At 43.0% G+C, this 20,808-nt stretch overlaps 2 protein-coding genes across 2 annotated transcripts; one reads left to right on the top strand and one right to left on the bottom strand.

Annotated features, from left to right (window-relative positions):
• The first annotated feature begins 5,111 nt into the window (after positions 1–5,111).
• On the top strand, positions 5,112–8,621 carry LOC117146965 (DNA N6-methyl adenine demethylase). Its single transcript, XM_033313633.1, has one exon. It carries the CDS (start codon positions 5,657–5,659, stop codon positions 7,742–7,744), a length of 2,088 nt encoding a protein of 695 aa, XP_033169524.1. The 5' UTR covers positions 5,112–5,656; the 3' UTR covers positions 7,745–8,621.
• Positions 8,622–11,570: 2,949 nt separating this feature from the next.
• LOC117146972 (autophagy protein 5) lies at positions 11,571–20,615 on the bottom strand. The gene is made up of 6 exons (XM_033313641.1): positions 20,372–20,615; positions 20,198–20,297; positions 20,016–20,121; positions 19,363–19,588; positions 19,173–19,278; positions 11,571–12,199 (listed from the first exon to the last, which is right to left on the bottom strand). Exons 1-6 carry the CDS (start codon positions 20,522–20,524, stop codon positions 12,081–12,083), a joined length of 810 nt encoding a protein of 269 aa, XP_033169532.1. The 5' UTR covers positions 20,525–20,615; the 3' UTR covers positions 11,571–12,080.
• Between the last annotated feature and the right edge of the window lie 193 nt (positions 20,616–20,808).

A 20,808-nucleotide genomic window follows, 5' to 3' on the forward strand; every position in this document is an offset into this window, starting at 1 on the left:
ACGGGGATCCAAGAGGGGGAACCTGGGCATGGACACTGGGGATGGGACAACGACAACGTTACTTTACCATGACGTTGGCTTTTTGGCTCGCAGCTTTGGCAGGCCGCTTTCTTTTCCGAGAAGAACTATCCATTAGGCGCCTGAGTTCGCTTCGGTTCGTAGTTACCTGGAATCGGACTTGCGAGTCGATTCTTCGAGAATCGGGAATTGAGAATCGGAAGAGGAGAATGGGGCATGCGGCATGGGGTATGAGGTATGGGCCCTGGATGGGGTACCAAGTTGAAACGATCGTGCAGCGAACGATCCTTAATGTTACCATTGGAAGTCGTTAAGATTGGGCAAACACCAGTACTTCGAAAAAGGGAAGATAAACATTCGAGGAGATGAACTGAAAATGGATATTTCACACATTCTCAGTGGCACAGCAAATAATTAACCGGAAAATCGGAAAATGCGAGCGTCATTCGAAGGAAAAGCATAAGAGTGTGCAATATTCAGTCATCGGCACATGATCTTCGTGATGTTCACAGCCCAGGAGACTCAAAGGAGACCAAACTACATCTCATTTGTGCGCCGACTGAGAAGCTTACTAATCTCATTAGTGAAAATAATATATTTCACACTAAAAAGCTTTAGTTACTAGCCGTAAAACGTTGCGATAAAGAGCTATTAAAAGCCTAGATGGCAGCTAGACTTTCCAATAGACGTAATCATAGCATTTCAAAACATTGTACAAAAAAATGATTAGTTTTAGCTTGTTTCACAAGCTAATCAGTTATTTTTAAGAATGTTTACTCTCTTTACATTCCAGCAGTTTGATATGAATTTATCAGAATGCTCAAGAGACGTGTTCCAGTCAAGATGGCTTGCCATATAGTACGAGTAGGTGCGAAGAATGCAAGAATGGAACCTGCACTTTGAAACAACGATTCGTACGTACTATATCATTTAGGCCTTCAACTGATATAATTTAGCACTCGTACAATGTTTTCCTGAATCTAGTTTTTGTTCGCCGCCCGAAACGTGATCGACCCACGTGGATCGGTGGGGGCACTAGCGAATAGGGCTTATTCGAGGGGTGACGTACCCCCAAAGCCCCATAAAGATACCGGTGTGGTCAGTGGCGAAGAGATTGCAGCAGGGGCCCCAACCGATAACCCGGGGGCAATACGTGTTCGGATAGATAGTGCCGACACATGAGTGTGCGGCCGCATATGTATACACATGCACACATATACATATATAAATACACCCCGTGTATTCACGATTTCGATTGTGGATGCCACTATATAGTGCACTTTGTAATTGCTCGAACCCCATTCCGTCGAAAATTGTTTACAGAATCGACTTTTATTGGCCGACAAATAGAACTTGGCACTTGGATCGCCTTTGTTTGATCTTATCACCTGATAAGACTCATACGTACCTATATTTTTGTTCTCTTTCCGTTTAGTCATAGGCTAAATGAGTGTGCCTGCCTTCACAGTTGAGGAATTTACAGTTTTTTCTTATTATTTAATTCGGTGCAGATTCATAAGAAGGTGTAGGTGTGGGTATAAATCAAAAGAGATGTCATACGATTTCTTGGGAAGACTAACATTTAAGATAGAAGACTGTCCAAAAATAATAGTTAAGAACACAAACTTCAATACATCGGTATATAAAAACAAAAGAGGGGACATAAGAAACTTTCGATCGTATCCTGAACACATTCTTCTGACTATATCCTGGAAATATATTACAAAATGATCTTTTTAATGCTAGGATACGCAAAGCGCCATATCTTCTTAGGGTTTACATTGGTATAGTTTTCGATACTTCGGTTCCAGTTTCGGAACATTGAGCGCGTATCCTGGCATTTGTGCTTCATCTTCTTGGGGCTCCATCTTGCGATTCTTCAGTCTTCAAGCGCTCGTTCTCCTCTCCTTGCCTCATCTCTCCTTGTTTCATTTTTAGTCTGTTTGTTTGTGTGGGCTTATTCAAACGCAGACAGCGCGGCGGCAGCGTCGATGAAAAAAAGCAACCTGAGGTTCTTCTACTCCTACCACTCGTCTTCCGTCTCCGCCACCACCGCCTTCACCTCCATCTCCTGCCCCTTCTCTACGAGATTGGAGATCATAAGTGCCCCAGCACGTCGTTCTCCTCCTTTTCCTTTTTCGTCGGCTGCCGCGCCCTTTCCCTTTCCCAATTTTTTATACTTCTTTTTTTTCTTCAACTTTTTAATCAATTCATGGGTATGGGTGGATGTGTGTATAGGTTTCTTCGATTTTTACGTTACCTTTTTATATTCAATTTTTATCTCTTTGCCTTCGTCTTTTCCGCTTCTTTTTGTTTTGTTTTTGATAAATCGATTTAGAAGCCGACGGGGTCTAAATAAAAAAAAAGTGGAATTCTTTTGATTTTTCTGTGCCAGTGTGTGTGTTGCTTTTGAACTTTTTGTCGGTTGAATTTTTCGGCCCGAGTGTGTGTGCGTTTTTCGGCATATTTTTGGGTTGTTTGTGGCCGCTTTACTTGGAAATGCAATTCCAAAATGTATTTCTCTCGCCTCTTTTAAAGGGTTTTATCTTTGGTTGTCCTACAGATTTTTTCAAAATTTCTATTAATTTTTAATATTAACATATTAATTAGTTAATTAGTGATATCTATTGTTTTTAAATATTCTTGGTTATTGAATTTTAAGTTTAAAATAAAGTAATTTTTAAATTTATTGCTTTGGAACCCAACATTTTCTTTAGTTTTTAGGATTCAGTTCGTGTTCGATTTTGGAGCTTCTTTTACGTCATGATCATATCTCTAAGCCCTTTTTTGTCAGTGCATCCAAGTTTATTTCTCGCTGTTCTTCCCGCTTGTATTTCTTTATTTTTTCGTGTGCAGGCGCTTCGCAGGCTCCATCTTGTCTTGCCATCCCTTTCCAGCTTCCTTGATCTTTCCAGACAGTCCGTCGTCGGCTTTTGATTCGTAGGCACAGTGGGACGAGTGGCGGGGGCGGCGGTTCGTTTTAGGGTACAGTGGGGCGGGGGCAGCAGAGACGTGGGAATCTGGACCCCAGATAACTATGTATTGTTGTTGCTTTTTTTCTTATGCTGGTTTTTGTTATTTTTTTTTTAAGAGCTACATAGGTGACTCAAAGATCGCTAGTCCTGTCCCTTTCCCACTTCATCTTACCATACCGCACGCGCAAATTGATGCTCAACAACAACACCATATATTTGATTTGTTTTATGTCATTTTTTCTATTTTTATTTTCATAAATTTGCATACACACGCAAGCGAAGCAGCCCACTGTCTCCGACAAAAAAATCACGCACACACAGAACCACACACGCATGCAAATAGCGAAAGAGAGCGAGGTGTCTGCGGCAGTGTGTGTGTGTATTTCATTCATGAATCCAGATTTTGCCGAGGCAGGAGAACAGCAGAAGAAGAAGCAGAGTAAGCTGGCAACGAAGAAGAGGCAGCATTTCGGTTTGTCATTTGCAACAAGTGCGGAGAGGCTCTCTTGTACACATATTGTTGCTGCACTTATTGCATGCCCTTTTAGTTCTTTTTCGTTGCATTGCTTTATTTTTTCAATTTTTTTAAGCTTAGACAGAACGGCGGCAACGTCGACAGAAATAAGCTAAAGCTATATGGTATATATGCACCCACGGCCATAACAACGAGTAAAAAAAACCATGATAGTTGGAAACCTCTGTTCGCCTGGCTCTATGTGTGTGTGAAAATATAAAAAATGCAGCAATGCATTCAACAGTTGATTCAAGGGAGAGCAAAAGGAAGAGAGCGGGCGGTTTGGTTAGCGAGAGAGCGGCGCTCAACAAGTTCGTTTGACGATCTGTTGCGTCGTTTCTACGGATGTGTGTGTGTGTGTGTATGGTGGTGGGGGGCGGGGGCACAGGGGTGTGGGTCAAAAGGGGGGGGGGGCTCTGGCCGCCGTGGAAGGGGGTATGGGGGAGGGGGGCGTGTGGAGTGGCAGTGCCAGAATGTCTGGCAGCCACGACTCTGGCGCACACACGCACACCATTCAAAGGTGCCTTTTGCACACGTGTGTGTGCGTGTGTGTATCTGTATGAGCAACTGGCAGAGCCAGCGAATTTGTAGCGCAGCCAGAAACAACAACACAGCGCAACACGGCAACAGCAACCGCAGCCGCTAACCAAAGTCGCAGCACAGTGGCACAAAAAGCTGCCAGCAAAGGGTTAAGTTTGGCCCTACTAATACATTAAAAAAAAAAACATTCTTGCAAACAGAGATTAAAAACAGAGATTTGGGGTTATTCTTAAAACAATAATCTGTTGTTGGCAAAAAGCTAACAATGTTTTATAATTACAGGAATTTGAAATACCGCTTCAGTTATTGATGACCAATTATAAATTATAAAAAAAAATAAAAAGGTTTTACATTTTTTCGCTGCTAAAAATGTTATTTTTTAATTTATTCTATTCTATGCTTCACTGTATTATTGTTGAAATAGTCACATTATATTTTTTATTATTTTTCATACAAAAAATTGCGATACGAATTGGTCCCACTGTGCTGTTCGCGGTGTTTGTCAGTTAGTCAGTCAGTCGGGTGACTGTGGCAATCGAAAAGAGTGGACAAGGACTGGGGGCGCACAGGGGTGGGGGAATGGGTTGCTCCGTCCCATGTTGTCCATTCGGTCCCACCGTGCACACAACTCAGCACAGCACGGCACAGCAGCAACAACAACAGCAGCAACAACAACAGCAGCAATAGCAGCAACAAAAGCGCCGCAACAGGGAACTGGTATTATGGCATCCCGCTCGCACTTGCACTCCAAGCACGCACACATGCAAGCGCAGACACCTCGCGACACGATTGTCGTCAGTTTGTCTGCAATGCTCAGCTTCAGCGCCATGCGCTCTCTCTCTGTTGCTCGCTCTCTAGCTCCCCCTCTCACTCTCTCTCCCACTGCACGCACACGAACACCCACACGAACAGCAGCAACAACAACAGCAGCGCACAGCAGACAGGCAGGCACTTTACGCCTGTGTGCGTGAGCATTTCTGAGTGAACCGCAGTCGACGGCGGCGCCGGCAGCGACGCCGGCCGAGGAGCGGCAGTCTAGAACGTATCTTCGAACTAGAACGCCGAGGGCAGAACAATTGTGTTTTGGATTCCTTGCCGTGCGGATCGCAAACGCGAGTTATGAGAAGAGCGTAGTAAAACGTACGAGAAGTAGCTAACAAGAAAAGGAAAAGAGCAGAAGAAGCAACAGCACGCAGACATATATTTTTTTTAACTGTGTTTTATTTATCCGATCTATACCAATCGAAATATACACAACTATATAGATTTGAAACGGATTTTGAAAAGTGCTTTCAAATAAACTCCAAAAAGTATCTGAGCGAGTGTGTGCCAGTGTGTGTATGTGAGACGCGTCGCAGTCGACGTCGCTGCTTTGGGGACAGAGCTGCCAGATCGCGAGTTATGAAAGCGCAAGCGTCGCACGCAAGTAGCAACAACAGCTACAACAAAAGCACCTAAAACTTACTACCTACTACTACTGCAAAACACACTTTTATGACTGTTTTTTTGCTAAATCAAAATCAACAAAAATACATACAAAACTGACCAGAATCTTGGAAACAATAAAAAAAACAATCTGTAGAGAACGCCACGAAAATAAACCATAATCATGGATAGCAGCAGCGAACAGTTGAACGGATCGGGAGCTTTGAATTTCAAGCGGCCCAAGGATTCTTCGGAGAATGCCACAAACAGCCACACAAATAATGGCAATTCTTCGGGCAGCCCCAAAATGGGAAGTCGTCGGATTTTCACGCCCCACTTCAAGCTGCAAGTCCTCGAATCATACAGGAATGATAATGATTGCAAGGGCAATCAACGGGCCACGGCCAGGAAATACAACATTCACCGCCGGCAAATCCAAAAATGGTTGCAGTGCGAGTCAAATTTGCGATCATCGGTAGCCAACAATCAGCAACAGCAGCAGCAGCAGCAACAGCAGCAGCAACAACAGCAGCAGCAGCAACTACTCCCACAGCAATCGGTATCGCCGACACCGGCGGTCAAGGTGTTCCATCAGCTGAGCCATCCGCTGGTGCACCAGTTGCATCACCATCATGCCGCGGCGGTGGGTCATCATCATCATCATGCCGCCCACCATCATGCCGCCCATCACCATCACGCTGCAGCAGCAGCGGCGGCAGCAGCAGCGGCAGCAGCAGCAGCAGCAGCCCACCATCATGCCGCCCACCATTTGCTGGCGGCCAATGGCATGGTTCCACACCCCCTGGCCGCCCATCCCCACTTGCATGTCCCGGTGGCAATGCATCCTCAAATGCAGCATCAGAAGGAGCAGCAGCAGCAGCAGTTGCAGCAGGAGCAGCAGCAACAGGATCAGCAGCAGTCACAGCAGGAGACACCTGCAACCATTGCCACAAATGGCAGCAATCAGGGATCCTCGAATGTTCTTTCGGCGGCCAAAATAGCCGCTGTTGTTGCCGCCGCCATGGCCACCAGCAATGGCAATCCCACACCGACAGCAACAATCCCCGCCAGCAGCAGCAACACATTGCCGAGCAGCAATAACAGTAGTTGCCACAACAGCAGCAGCAGCAGCAGCAATAGCTGCAACAGCAACCAAGTGCCAATACAAGTGCCAATCCTGAGCGGATCCCCGGGATCCACATCGTCAGCCAGTCACATTCCACATGTGCCCTATGCCTACCATCACCATCTGCATGGCTATCTGGAGAATCGACTGGAGGCAGTTGCCACACCAGGCCCCATGGACCTCTCCCTCGGATCCTCTGCCCGCCGTCAAATGCAGTTGAACGAAAAGGATCCATCTGGTGTGGATCTCACCTTCCGCAAACGTAAGGTCATCACTAGTCCGATGCAGCCGGATAAGATTAGTAAGCTGGAGGAGGTGATTAAGAAGGAGCCCGAGACGGAAACGGAGAACGAGGATGTGGAGGTGGACGTGGAGACGGAGCAGCCCGAGGAGCACAAGCTGCCCTCCAAACAGGTCAAGCTATTCAAGCCCTATTTGCTGGACGATGATGAGGAGCAGGATCATCATCATCATCACCATCGGCAAGAGGATTTGGATGAGGGAGCTGCCGAGGAGGAGCAGGACGACGAGGAAGAGTCCCGCTATGCCGACGATGATGAGGTGGACCCCAAGGAGGCGGCCGATAAGAAACAGCGTCGCCTTAAGAAAAAGTCATCGGCAATCAACGAACAAAGGGAGCCCATCATCTGGAGCAACCATCCGTATCCCGGTGGTTGTGTATCGCCCGGCAGCTCGATCACCAGCAGCTTTCAGTGCCCCACCAATATGCAACAGCAGCAGACATTTCCCGTCGCCGGCGGGAGTCCTAATCAGCAATTTCAGGACAACTGCAGCTCCAGCAAAGCCACCACGCCCCTCAGCCCATTCTCGGCGCCCGCCCTCTCGCCCACCGGCTTCTGTTGCCCCAAAGGATCGCCCGTTTCCGGTTACGAGAGCAGCTCATCCACCTACAGCGACAGCGGCAGCAACTACAGCCTCAATCTCCAGCTGCATGCCGTCTACAACGACAATCTGATGTACATGCAACAGCAGCAGCAGCAACAGCAGCATCACCTGCAACATCAGCAGCACCTGCAGCGCTGGCTGGATCAGGAGTCCTTGGCCACTGCGAGGACATCATCCGTCAACCGACCCCTGATCCTCGTGGCCGATACTGCGCCCACAAACCTGACCCTGGTGGCCTAAGAACACACACACACACACACACACAACAAACAACACACACAATAGAAACTAAGGAAGCAGCAATCCCACCAATCGGATGTTATAATGGCAGTCACTGGGCCTGGCCTTTTAGTTCCCTAAGCCATATTTAAGCTTAAAAACGTTTTTTTTTAGACCTACCACCTATGTTTACCTTAATGAAAAATTGTATATCTAAGCGCAAACATATATCTTCCAAGCATATCAGCAAAAAAAACCCCAACCCTAGGTATAGACCTTTTTTTTTTGGTTACACACTAAGAACAAATTAAGCTTAAGTTCAGTTTTTTCTTTTTTTTTCTTGTATTAGCTTGTGTAAATAATTGTGTACAAAAGGTAAAAAAACAAGGCGAAACATTTGAATTTGCTTAAGAATTTCAACGCTTCATTTCATTTGTATAACTTGTATGAGAGAGTATGTTAAGAGAGAAAATGTGAAAAATGCAACTGGAAAAACTGAGAAAATTGTTAAGAGTAAAGCTTTAAAAACGAAACAAATACACACCTTTACAATACACACTTTTTATTTGGAAATTGAAAATTGAAAATTCTTGTGATATGACAACAACAAAACAAAATTTTAATAAAATTGTTGAAAACTGAAGCTTATTGAATATATAGCTATATATACATAAATATATATTTACAAACACAAAAGAGAGCAAGAAATTTAACGTAATATTAAGGGTTACATCTAAAAGTTAATTATAATGATATACAATATACATATATACAATATATTTATATACAAACAAGAGGAAAACGTTTTTTTTTTCATTGCCAAGGGAAATATTAAATGCGCCTATACATAGAGAGATATATACCTAAATGTATGTATATATATAAAATCAGTATTTTTATATATTACATTTGACAACAACAATAATAATTGTGTGACCATACAATCAACAAACAACAAAATCAAAAAGAAAACGAATTGATTAAATTAACAACTGAAAACTAAAAAACTTTAAATCAAACTGGTTTTATTATTGCATTTGCGTTGGGTTTCCAATGAAGTGATTTGATTTTTAGATGACTGCAAATATTTCAGGGATCTATAAGTTCTTTTTCGTTTCTGAAACATTACATTTTCTCCGCATCAATTGGGATAATCTAGATTCGAGAAAAATCGACCTGCCTTCAGCTTCGTAATTCTTCTTAGCTGGCAGTGTGAGGTTAAGGCCCCATTTATAGAACCGATCGCCGTTTGATCTTTGCGATCATTTGTGAATGTGCCATTCAAATGTGTGTGCGTTATTTGCGTGCCTCATTGTGACAACTCATGGGTTGTCAGTCAGTCAGTCACTCAAGTCAGGGCATAGCTTAAGGCTTTGGGGCTTTCCATTTCGACTGCCTGTGCCACGCCCCCCGCCCACGCCCCCGCCCCTCGCACACACCACAGACCACCCACCGCCCTCCGCGAGCTACTCGGTTTCTGGTCAAATTCGCTTGGCACATTTCAACGGCGGGGTATGACTAAGCCGCAAATTCTATAATGATCGTATTTTTAAAACGTTTAAAAATAAAGTGCTCTCGTTTGCCAATGTGTGCGCCAATCACGAGCCCCGAGCCGCAGCATTCAGCACCACTGCGATCCATAGCCACATCCACATCCACATCCACATCAGCATTAGCATTAGCATCAGCATCAGCATCAGCACCACCGCAACTGCCACCGCCGGCAGCTATCGTATCGTATCGTATCGGATCGGATTGGATCGGTTTGGGGGATCGGTTCTCGAGACAGAGCGGCATACTCATTGTTTTCCACTTGACGCGCTTTCCCTTCTGCAGAGCAAAAGGCAAATCCGAGCGATCGCTGCCAAAGAATTTTTGCGACATTTGCGGACAAAATAGACGGACAGAGCGATCGCAGACCCCACGGGATACCCTCTAGTCATGCACAAGGCGAAAAATATTCCACTACTTATTGAAAAGTAATATTTCATAGACACTAGCTGCCATTAGATGAACAAGGTGAACTCTCATGAATACCCTAATGTTCTTATCACTTATCCAACGTTTGTTGCATTGCAATTTTTTCTCTGTGTAGAAAAGGGGTGGGGACTGGGCTGGCAGATCGGAACTGTTGGCATCTATGCGATTTGATCGTTCAGGTGATCGTTCCCACGTAGTCAAGTCAAACTAGGGACGGACTTAAGTGGGAGGGGGATCAATTCGGGCGGAGTGTACAACAAAAGTCAAAAGAACACAGCGAAATGGAACACTAAATCAGATTAGGAAGTACCAACAGTACCAAAGTTTACTTAGAGTATAAATACAGTAATATAATCTTTAATCTATGAAAGATAAGAAGTTTTGGTTGGAAATGAAACTATGGAGAAGAATCAATGGAAAAGATCATAAACAAAACGGGAAGGTACAAAAAACTGGCTAAGATCAGGGGCCAGAATCCCCGAGAGGAGCATATGTCGAGGTCGGGTCCATTGGTACCGGGAAACTGTGGGAGGAGCGACCGACCGCAGATGATTGCTAAATTTCAATTTATTTTCGTGCTATTTTCTTCGAACCGCGTTGCCCCGTGTAAACTTTTGCTCGCTTTTCTTTTACCTCCCAAAAATATGTGGTTTTTGTTGCTGCCTTTCATGCCACGTGACAAATTTCGATCGTTCGGACGTAACAAAAAATATATATATATTTTTTGATTTGCAGCCAGCCAAATTTTACAAAGTAAATAGGGGACGAAGACACTGGCACATAGCACAGCAGCAGAATTCACCTGAGTCCCGAGACTCGAATCACGAATCTCGAGTACTTTGCAGATGGCGATCGTCTCTGGCAGATATCTCTATATGCACATATATACGCTTATATAGTTTGTTATTGATCAAGCGAGTTTTGCGCACCGTGTGATGTTGTAATCACAGGAACGAATCTCGCGCGATCCCATCGACAATCGTGACATAATCTCTTATATGAACTTTCAGTTGTGAACTGTACCATTGGGTTGGATAAATCTTTTGGCTACATACTAAAAATTTTGTACTATTTGCACATCATCGTTGAGTACAGCGCCCATATACCTAATATTCCTGATCAATCAGAACTGGCGAACATATCCATCAATGTTACGGCACCAGTTCGTTGGATCCATCAGATTCCTGATAATGCTAACCCCATAATGTCTCAAAAAAAAAAAAAAATCCCCACATTCGATTTGCGCTAATAATTCATACGAAAATTGATTTTAATTTGGATTGGCTTTTTATCTGATGTACGTACAGTTTATTTTTGGACTCGCTACGGCAAACGTGCCCAGACAAACGATACAAATAACAATCGAATAAATCATTCTCGAGTGGTGCAAAAGCGTTAACTAATTATAGATCAGGACAATGTGGTTGTTACTGTTCGACTGACAGTGTCAAATCGATGCTCTTCAAATAAAGGAGACGCACTGAAGATCTCCGATTTCGGGGTTGGCCAAAAACATATTGTGTAAGGTCCGTCTGGTTGCAAAGCAATAACAAAAAAAAAAAATTATATAAAGCAAACAGATATAGCACCACCACTCCAGACCCAATTTTCAATTCCAGGCACTATCTTGACAGACGGATAAATCGCGAACGAAATTGATAACCTCGGTTCTTTTTTGTATTTTTGCGGGTCTTGACCAATTTCCGGAGGCTTAAAAATTACCATAGGAGGTTGATTAACACAGCCATGAACAGATCTTTCGATCCCTTCGCAAATGTATAACTTATCGATTCTTAATATCTGTCAAGTTAAATGACCTATTTTATTCCCACCCCCGGAAAAATACAATTCTTTTATAACTTTCGTATATATATATATATTTTTGATTGGGTCGATATAAAATAGCTTCCATTAATCATTAGTGTGGCGTGATGTTGTTTTAGTGTATCAAATAATTACATAAACGTAATAAAACTGTGCTTTAATTTCAATAAAGTTTGCCGCAACTGAAATTGGCAGATTAGGCTCCGAAATAAAAAAAAAGTTAAGTTTAACTGTATGTTGGTATTATTAGTTAGTGGGTAGTTTCAGTAATCGTTTGGTTTGCGCTGCTCGCTTCTTTTAAATGCTGGCATATATCATAAATATAACATACAGATTAGCTTAACTATACGTATTTTTGGATATATACATGGATCCGTATATATGTATGTAAGTCGTATGTAAATCGATCGCAGAGGATCGCCCTGGGATTTGCTGGAATCGAAAAATAGAACTGCACGCACACTCACAAGCACACATGGACACGAACACAAGCATAAATATACACGCACGCGAACTGGGCAAAACATAGGGCTATATACATATAGGGATAAGGCTAAACATCCTTGTAGTCCACCGATAAATGCAAAAAGTTGTCGGGATAGCTCAGATGCTCGGACATCCATTGGAGTTGGGTCTCCTCGTGAAGATCGATGCCGTGGGTGCGACATCCAACTGGAAATAAGAATATTGGAGTAGTACTATAGCAACACCATATCGGGCACCCAACAAATTGGCACTCTAAAAAACCATACAAGCGTAACTCAAGTCCTCACCTTCCGTAATTAAAAGCTTGAAGTAAGCTTCTCATTATATATATTATTTATTTTTCCAAGGATCAACTTGGAAGTCTTTAATGCGGCTAATTTAATTTGTAAATTGCCTTAGTATTTCTATTTTGGGTTTTAGACAAACAAAAATATTATCTATCATTGCTAAGACTGCAAAAGGCAGTTTATAAACATATCGATCTTCATAAAATTTAATGTGATTATTTAAAGTACAAAGGAATGTACCGCTTCATTCAGTCCAGGAATACAACAAAGTCAGTATTCCAGTCTTTTCTTTAAAGAATACACATTCTTGATGACCCGTACTTTCATTTGCTAAATGCGTACTTAACCATTATGTAAAAGATCACCAATCAATATTTTATATTTTATTAATGAGACAGCGGTCATGTGAAGCCTACATATGCAAGTACCTATATTATAATGAATGAGATCAGCCAGCGATTACTTCACACTGATAAGGCCGTATCTCAGTCGCTTCTATATGCCGCATAAACAGCGCATCTGATCATGATACATTTGCGGGCTATAAAGATTATGGCAATCGAACCAAAAGATGGGAGGGCGGGCTCTTCACAAATTGAACTGGCTTGGAAATCAAAGTTTGGCGCCTTATCTACAAGTGTGTGTTGCTATTCTTATTTTTCGGGCTACCTACCAATCGTGACAAATTTCGTCATTTTTAATTTTAGCATATAAAGTGTAATTATAGATTGCCGATTGCCAATTCTCGATGCCGTCCGATTGCCAATCGTCGGTGGTTAAAACTAGCGTTACGGACAAGGCTTTATACACATATATATATGTATATATCAACTTATATGTACTTATGTATGTATGTACACATGTATACTGGGCAGATGTGGAATGTGTGTAAGTGGATGAGCTGATAATGGCTGATTACAGGCGGTGGGAGGCGGTGGCGATAAGATTTGTGCAACGGACGCGAGTTCAAGTAGGCTCTATAGCTTCATAGAACCCGCGATACTATACTACACAAGCGACACACCGTTCCATTCCATTTCGATCCGTTGCGGTTGGGAGAGTCACGAGTTTAATGACCAAGCTAATGGCGCTACCCCAAAAATAATAAATGAACGGCATACAATTGCCTCGAGTGGAAATATGGGAAGCGAATTGATTGGTGATACAGGGGCATATTCAGGTGGTTTCAGAATACATATGTATGTATGCTTCCACTGCGATATTGGCATGAAGATGCAAAGAATTCTACGAAATGATCACAAAGCTAAAATATTGGAATGTGTGACCAATCAATTTCACGGCAGGGCTGTATTTTAGTTTTAAAGTTAATATAATTACAAGCTAAAAATAAATAAATTTGTATATTTAAGGCCAGGCACTAGTTAAAAGTAATAAAGCAAAGCAATAAATATTAATCGCTTAAAGTGGAAACGGGGGAAGTAAATCTATTAGATTGTTCCAAAGTTCGCATGTTGACCGAGTGGTAAAAAGTAAATGAGTGATTAAAATTCACAATCATTTTCAAATAAAAATGTTTAATGACAATAGTCATACCTAGTAAGTAATATATTAATACGAAGGCTAATAATATAGTCATTAGTTGGGAAGTTTTTGAAAACTAAGAGCTAATGCTGAAGCATTACGATTTAGAATTGTTAAATGTGAAATTTCTCGTTTTTGAATTGACTCTCCTGTGTTATAAATCGCCCTAACCCTACTAAACCCATATCTTGATCCACTTTTATGTTAAAAAAAAAAAAAACCGTAAAGCAATTAAACGTAATATCTTCCAAGGTGTCGTCCAATCGGCGATGCATCCGACGATTTGTGAAGAAACCATAAAACCAAAGACACCTCCAAAGCGCGAAAGAGATCATAAATCTTGAATAGGAAACCGACCCGAACGATATAGACTATTAAATGGGGGACAGGCCCGCAGACAAGCATATGTATATATACACCTCTGATCTCGATGATACGAGTATGTGTGCGGTCCCCCGCAGAAAGAGTGAGCGAGACAGCGGCGAAGAGAAAGAGAGGAGGGAGCGGGAGCGAGAGTGGCGCCAAACAGTCTGAAAATTTATTGATCCCATTTTTATTATCGTCAACGTGGAAAGTACGATGGCGATGGGCAGAAGCGAAGGTGTGGTGGAAAACGAACGACATCGCGCATAGCTCATGTCTAAAAATAACAACGCTCCATCGATCTGATAAGGCGCCCCAATCATTATAATCACTTAATAGATTGTGTTCCATAAAGCCATTAAATAGCAGTAAAATACAAAAAAAATATTCATACATATATAAAACTCTATCTCCGTTCCACGATTCCAAACGTTTCGCGCCAAGACACGATTGCACTTGGAAAACTCAGCTTTTTTTGCAGTTCAGTGACGCCATTGAGGAGTGCGAAATCGAAAAGTGCTAATCAATTGTTTTTGCTGGTGTTTGTCTGTCTTGCTGTCAATTCTTTCTTTTTGTGCGCCCCATAATTTCAAATTTAATTTCGGTTTATTTTCATCCAGCTACAAAGTGGGGGAATTACGATCAAAGGGGTGGCTGTCGGGGGTTGCGGATGTTTAGCAAAAAGAAATTAAATCGGATTTCGTTGACGGTGCAGTTGAATTGTGAATTGAAGACTGAAGATTGCACCCGATAATGGCCGATCAACCAGACAAAAAAGAAACAAACAAACAAACCAGAAAGTGGGAATTTAAGTGGATGCACAACAAGGGGGCGTGGCAGGAAGTGCAAGAATCGGGGGCTTTTCAAGTGATTTTTTTATTGGCATGGCAACAGTGTTTCAACTTCGATGATGGAAACTATAGAGATAACTTTACAACACTATCCAATGGATTAGTCAAAGAACAAACTGTTAACACTTGTTAAGATTTTCGGTTTTAACCTTATAGGGGTTACTTTTGAAGTTGAAGTTTCTTTTAGGTTTGGGGTATCATTCAAATGAAGTATGATTGATGATCACCGGGTGTTAAAAAAAAGGTGAGTTTAAATAATGATGCTGTGAAGATCAACAGCCAAACACTCACACACACTCGCACACAGCTGCAGCCCACCCAAAAAGCGGGGCGTGGCACCGCCAATTGTCGCACAAACACAAACAAAAGGAAACACACACACCTGCTGCACACATGGACACATGGATACATTTATACAGACGCATACATAGGCATTGTCCAGGTTGCATTTTGCAGGTTGGCATTTGTATTTGTATTGTTTGTCTGATTGACGAAATGCAAACGAAAAATGTGTCGAAATGGGACTAAGCAAATGCGCCGATGAAAGAGCGAGCAAGAGGGAGATCGAAAAACGGGGATGGGGCGTTCGGCTGTTTGGCTAGGGAGCAACAGAGAGGGGCAAAAAGTGATAAACATTGAGGTGCGATTTCCGTGCGCCGCCGTTTTCACCGGAGTTTTGTTGGAGTGCAGCGAGAAAAAATAAGCAGAAAAAATATGCAGCAGGCGGGGGAGAAGATGAGAGTCATGGAGTAGGAGTAGGAGGAGATGAGGGGCAGGGGGCAGGGGATCGAGGTGCCGGCGAAGGTGTAAATACAAATAAGCGGAGGTGATATCTCAGAACTTCCTTTTCACACATTCGAGAGCACCCTACACAAATACAAGCACACACACACACACGCATGTACTCGCGCTGAAGCAGCTCAGCCAGTTTTAGCTTGTTTCACGCTACATCTAGCTATTTTTACACAGAAAAAAATATACATATAATACTTATACGAAAAGACATTACTTATAATGCAACATATTTGTTGGTGAACATTTTTAAAAACTGTCGTGTAATATAAAGAAATACTATTGAAAAGTCGCGGCATGCCACAGGATAATAAAATTGAGGGAATGTTTGGACATTGTTCAGATTTGTACTCTCTTTTAACTCCGTAAACGATTTATTTTTGTAAACTTTAAAGCTTGGCAGCACTGAAAGCCACTTGCATTTATTCTCGCTGCTTTTCGGCCGAGGCAGCGCAGTCGGCGTCGCTGCCGGCGGCAAATCATGAAAGCAGCAACAAATGAAGCGAATGCCAATGCACAAGGAGCAGAACGAGTGCGAGCGAGACGGGCAGAAAGAACGAGTGGGATAGAGATAGAGGGAGCAGGAGCCAGAGGCAAAGCCAAAAGAAATGCGTTTCTTTTATTTTTGACGCGTCTTAGATTCTTCCTCTGCCGCTTCTTCTCTCGTTTTTTTCTTTCACTTTTTTTTGTTTTTGATTTCTTGGAATCGCATCTACTTTGAACCTTCCACGTTCCGACGGAAGACTCAGAGACTCGACTGCATTGTATATTTGAATTTCATTTCAATTTAAATACGATTTTCTATGAAAATGCACGCACCACAAATACGTGCAATCGTTATCCAAACCATCGGCACCTCCTCCTCTTTGCCTCCGCCGTCCTACGTTTTTTTTTTACCCCATCCATGTACATAATACGATCCAAGTTTCATGAAAAACCCGGGGAAACAAATTGATCATGTTTTGAATGCATTTCTGTTTGATTTCAATTTCGATTTGTGTACTCCGAAAATGCGAAAGATTCTTGGATTGGAGTTGGGGGATAAAATGGATGGACATATGGGTGGGGTAAATCAGAATTATACGGCATATGCGGATCTAATCTTATAATTTACAATATTACTGAGTTTTGTTCCTTAGAAGTCGCACATTGATTAGCACAACCTGTACAAATTAAACACGCAAAATCCCCCCAAAACACGCAACACTCTAACCTGATCCGAAAGATCCTAAAAGTTGAAAATCCACCTAGTCGAGCCAAAACCAAATTGTCAGAGGATTGCCTTGAATGGCCCACTTAAGCCAGGCGTGCGTGCGGCTGCAAGGAGCCGAGGAATCCTTGCCGAATCCGAATCGGAATCCTGTGCCAAGGACACCATGCAAAGCACCGCCGAGTGCCGAATGACCTTTGGGAAAATACGTGTTGATCGACATCCATCGGCAATTGTTTGGGATCGTCGGAAATCTCTCACCTTTCGAATGGGAAATTCCTTAGGATCATCGAGCTGGGCAGAGAAGGCCGTTCATAAGCATGCAAATAAAGATTTCACACCTCGGCCAGCGCACTAGGGTGCATGGTGCAGCATAGTCTCAGCATAGCCAAAGGACACGAAACGAAATGCATGGAGATCGGGACACCTGGGAAATACCCAACCTGCCCGAAACATATGGACGCACACAGGAGGGATCTCTCGCTCTGAATGGAAAGCAGAACTCTATAGGCACTAGCCATCCATCCAAGTGGTTCCCGAAAAAAAAACCCTCACAATATAATTCGTAAATCCCAGCCGCAGGTATTTAGTTCCGCCTTTTGTCCATCTTTGGAATTCCCAATGCTATTATTGCACCTAAGCCACTGGAGTGGGAGGTTTTGCAGTGTGTGTGCGCGTTGCAAGTTGCTGCCGGTGAGCAACACATCGAAATAGTCCCATCTCTGTCTGGCCGTGACTCGCCATCTCTCTCTCTCTCTCTGCTCTCTCTGTCCCGCTCTGGTTCGTGCTCCTGCTGTCGCCGGCGCCGCAGGTCAACAGCGATGTGTGGCATTTTCTAACAGTTGCTGCTGCTGTCGCAGGTTGCAGGTTGCCGGTTTTGTGGCAGTTGCTGCAGTTTCTATGACGCTTACATTTGTTGTAAGTATCTGCCACTAGGGGTTTTCCGTCGATGTTGCAGGTTGCATAGCTAATGCTGCAACTTCTATTGATAACTAATTTGTTGTTGCTTGATTGCTTAAGCAAGTGGCTTTAGGTTTAGGCTAAAACTGCACGTTTCTTGGCATCAGTTGCACTCTCTGTTGGTTTAATTGTTGCTGTTGCTAGTATCAAGTCTACTAATGTTGCAGGTGCTGCGCCTGCATATGTTGCAAGTCAATGTACCTGTAGTTTTCATAAGCTGCATAGATTTATAAATAAGTTGTCAATGCTGATGGGTGTTTTAGATTACTCCCGTTTCTACTATTACCGCTCAAAACTTGATTTACATTCAATCTTGCTCATAAAATGAGTCAAATATATATATAGATTTGCTGCACTCCCGACTTAATTCTTCCAAAATGGCTGTTAAATTTCAAACTATTTCCCATGTTGTTTTCGTTTAAATCGCTTATGGTTTTTCGGATGTTGTTTTTCGTTCAATTGCTTCGCTGGCTGATTTTGTTGCTCTCCCGAAAATCCACACGCACATTTTCATTGTCGACAAATTTTCAGCCGGCAGACAAAGAATTTTTCATTCGTTTGTGTTCGACGCACTCGGTCTGAATGGCCAAAAAGGAAAATGTGACGAGCTAGAGGGAAACAGGGCACATTTTTGGCCAGGATTTTCATGGGGGCAAGCGAGATGACCAAAAAGACCTGCGATCCGATCCGATCCGCTCCGGGTCGCTTTTCCACCCCGGGGCATTGTTTCCAGCCCGAGAGTATGGTAGAATCTCCTTTTATATCTTCTATTCCTATTTGTATTTGTATTTTTTTTCGGCTTTTTGTTCAGATGGGACATTGATGAATTGAAGAATGATTGCCGGAGAGTGCCGCTCAGGGCGGATTTTTCGGTTCGGCTCGGCTCGGCTCGTTTGTGTTATTCAATAGAAAAATAAATAAGTCAGACGGGTGGGTCATCTGAAAGAGATACAGATAGACATGCACTTGGCCATGCCAGACTGACTGGCACCTTTTCCCTAATTTCCAAGAGACGCTGCGTCTGCGCAGACAATGGGTTTTTCTCGTTTTCATTTTCTTTTAGAGACGACTTTGAGTTTGGTATTCAGTTTTTTAGAGTGCCTGCGGTAATTGATAGCCGGATCCAAAGGCTAAAAACGAAAATCCCAACTCACCCGCTTTGCGCACAGGTGTCGATAATTCGGCCATTAAATCGGCCAAACTCTTCTTTTGTCCGCCCACGCTGATCGGCGAAATCAGTTTCTGGGTGTACGTGAAGTCCTATCAATAATGGAGATAAAAGAGAAGCAAGACGAAAATCCATCAATTTAAGCTGAACGGATCTGATCCTGCTTTTCCACTCACATCGTCTGTGTAGATTCGCAGGGGAATGTTTTTGAAGGACTCCAGATCGCCATACGGTTCCATTAGCCTCCGATTGACGGCCCAGAACTGATCGAACTTTTCGTTGACCAATCCCAGCCACAGCTGATTGTGGTCCTTCTTCTGCATAGCGGATATGACCAGGCCGCGGTGCTTAAGCACATCTGCCTCCTTCAGGCAGGACATGTAGTGCGATTCCAGCAGCTCCCTAAAAGTGGCGGATCATCAGTGAAAATTCAGTTGGAAACAACAGTTTGTGTACCCTTGCCGATGTAACTATGCTTTTTTCAAATATTTCAAGCTATACTTATTGTGGTACGTTGTTGTAAGATGTTGTTAATAATGTTCATGTTTTATGTATTTCATGTTTTTAAAGCCTTTCAGAGTGGAAACTGTTCGTAACGGGACATATTTGGTCCAACTTTTATATGGCATTTTCTCTATAACATTTGCTTGATGGTCAATTGTTTACCCTGTTATTAATTCGATATGCACGTTGTCTGTACACTGAGATTCGAATAGGCCAACTATATATGATTGCACTCTGTGCCCAAGTTACGACGTGTTAAAGATAAGATTTCGCAATCACGACTGTGGGGTACACAAACTGCTATGACGATTTCTTTAATAAATACTTGGAGTTGAGCTTGACGAGCGTGTCCTCGGGGAACTTGGAGAAGTGAATGGTGAGGCACCAGGGCGTGCTGTCCTCCTCCGGATGCAGCAGATCGTATAGGACACCTAACCAGGGTTCAAGACAGTACCATTAGTATCAAATGGGCATGCTATGATATCATCTCGTGAATGTAAACCCCACCAATTGGATAGTGAAGGCGCAGGGGCGTTCCATTGAAGTCGAACCACACAGCTCCGTCCTGGTGTTCGGCGCTTATATAGCGTGAGAAGTACTTGCGAACCTGCCAGGATATGTACGACAGTCATTGGGATCTTATTATTGGTACGGTCATTCCCATTTGAAGCCATTGTTTACCTTGTCGGTCACCAAAGGCAAGTAGCTGAGTCGCGATATCATCAGATAGAAAGGCTCCGGTTTGATGCCCACGATCTCGTCTCGATCCGCCTGGAAGCATATGCCTATCTGACCCTCCCAGATCATTCGCAGCACCTCGCGGTCGTGGGCCATGTTCCTTATTGGGCTTTTGTTTTGGCTAAATTAAATTTCCTTTTTGCACAATACGACTTGCGGTGTTACCAGATGGGTGAAACAATGATATTTGATAATAGTGATGGCACTGGGCATTCGATGATGGCAACGCTGAACTATCGCACGCTACTGCGTTGCCAGACTGTTTGATTTGTTTTCATTCATTCCAATTTTTTAAACACACACTTCACAGCCACTAAAATATTTGCTCACAGAAAATTTGTTCACCATAAATATGTAACTTAAAAATATATTTTCATGCA

The sequence above is a fragment of the Drosophila mauritiana genome, chromosome X (genome assembly GCF_004382145.1).
Source record: "Drosophila mauritiana strain mau12 chromosome X, ASM438214v1, whole genome shotgun sequence".
Taxonomy (NCBI): Eukaryota; Metazoa; Arthropoda; class Insecta; order Diptera; family Drosophilidae; genus Drosophila; species Drosophila mauritiana.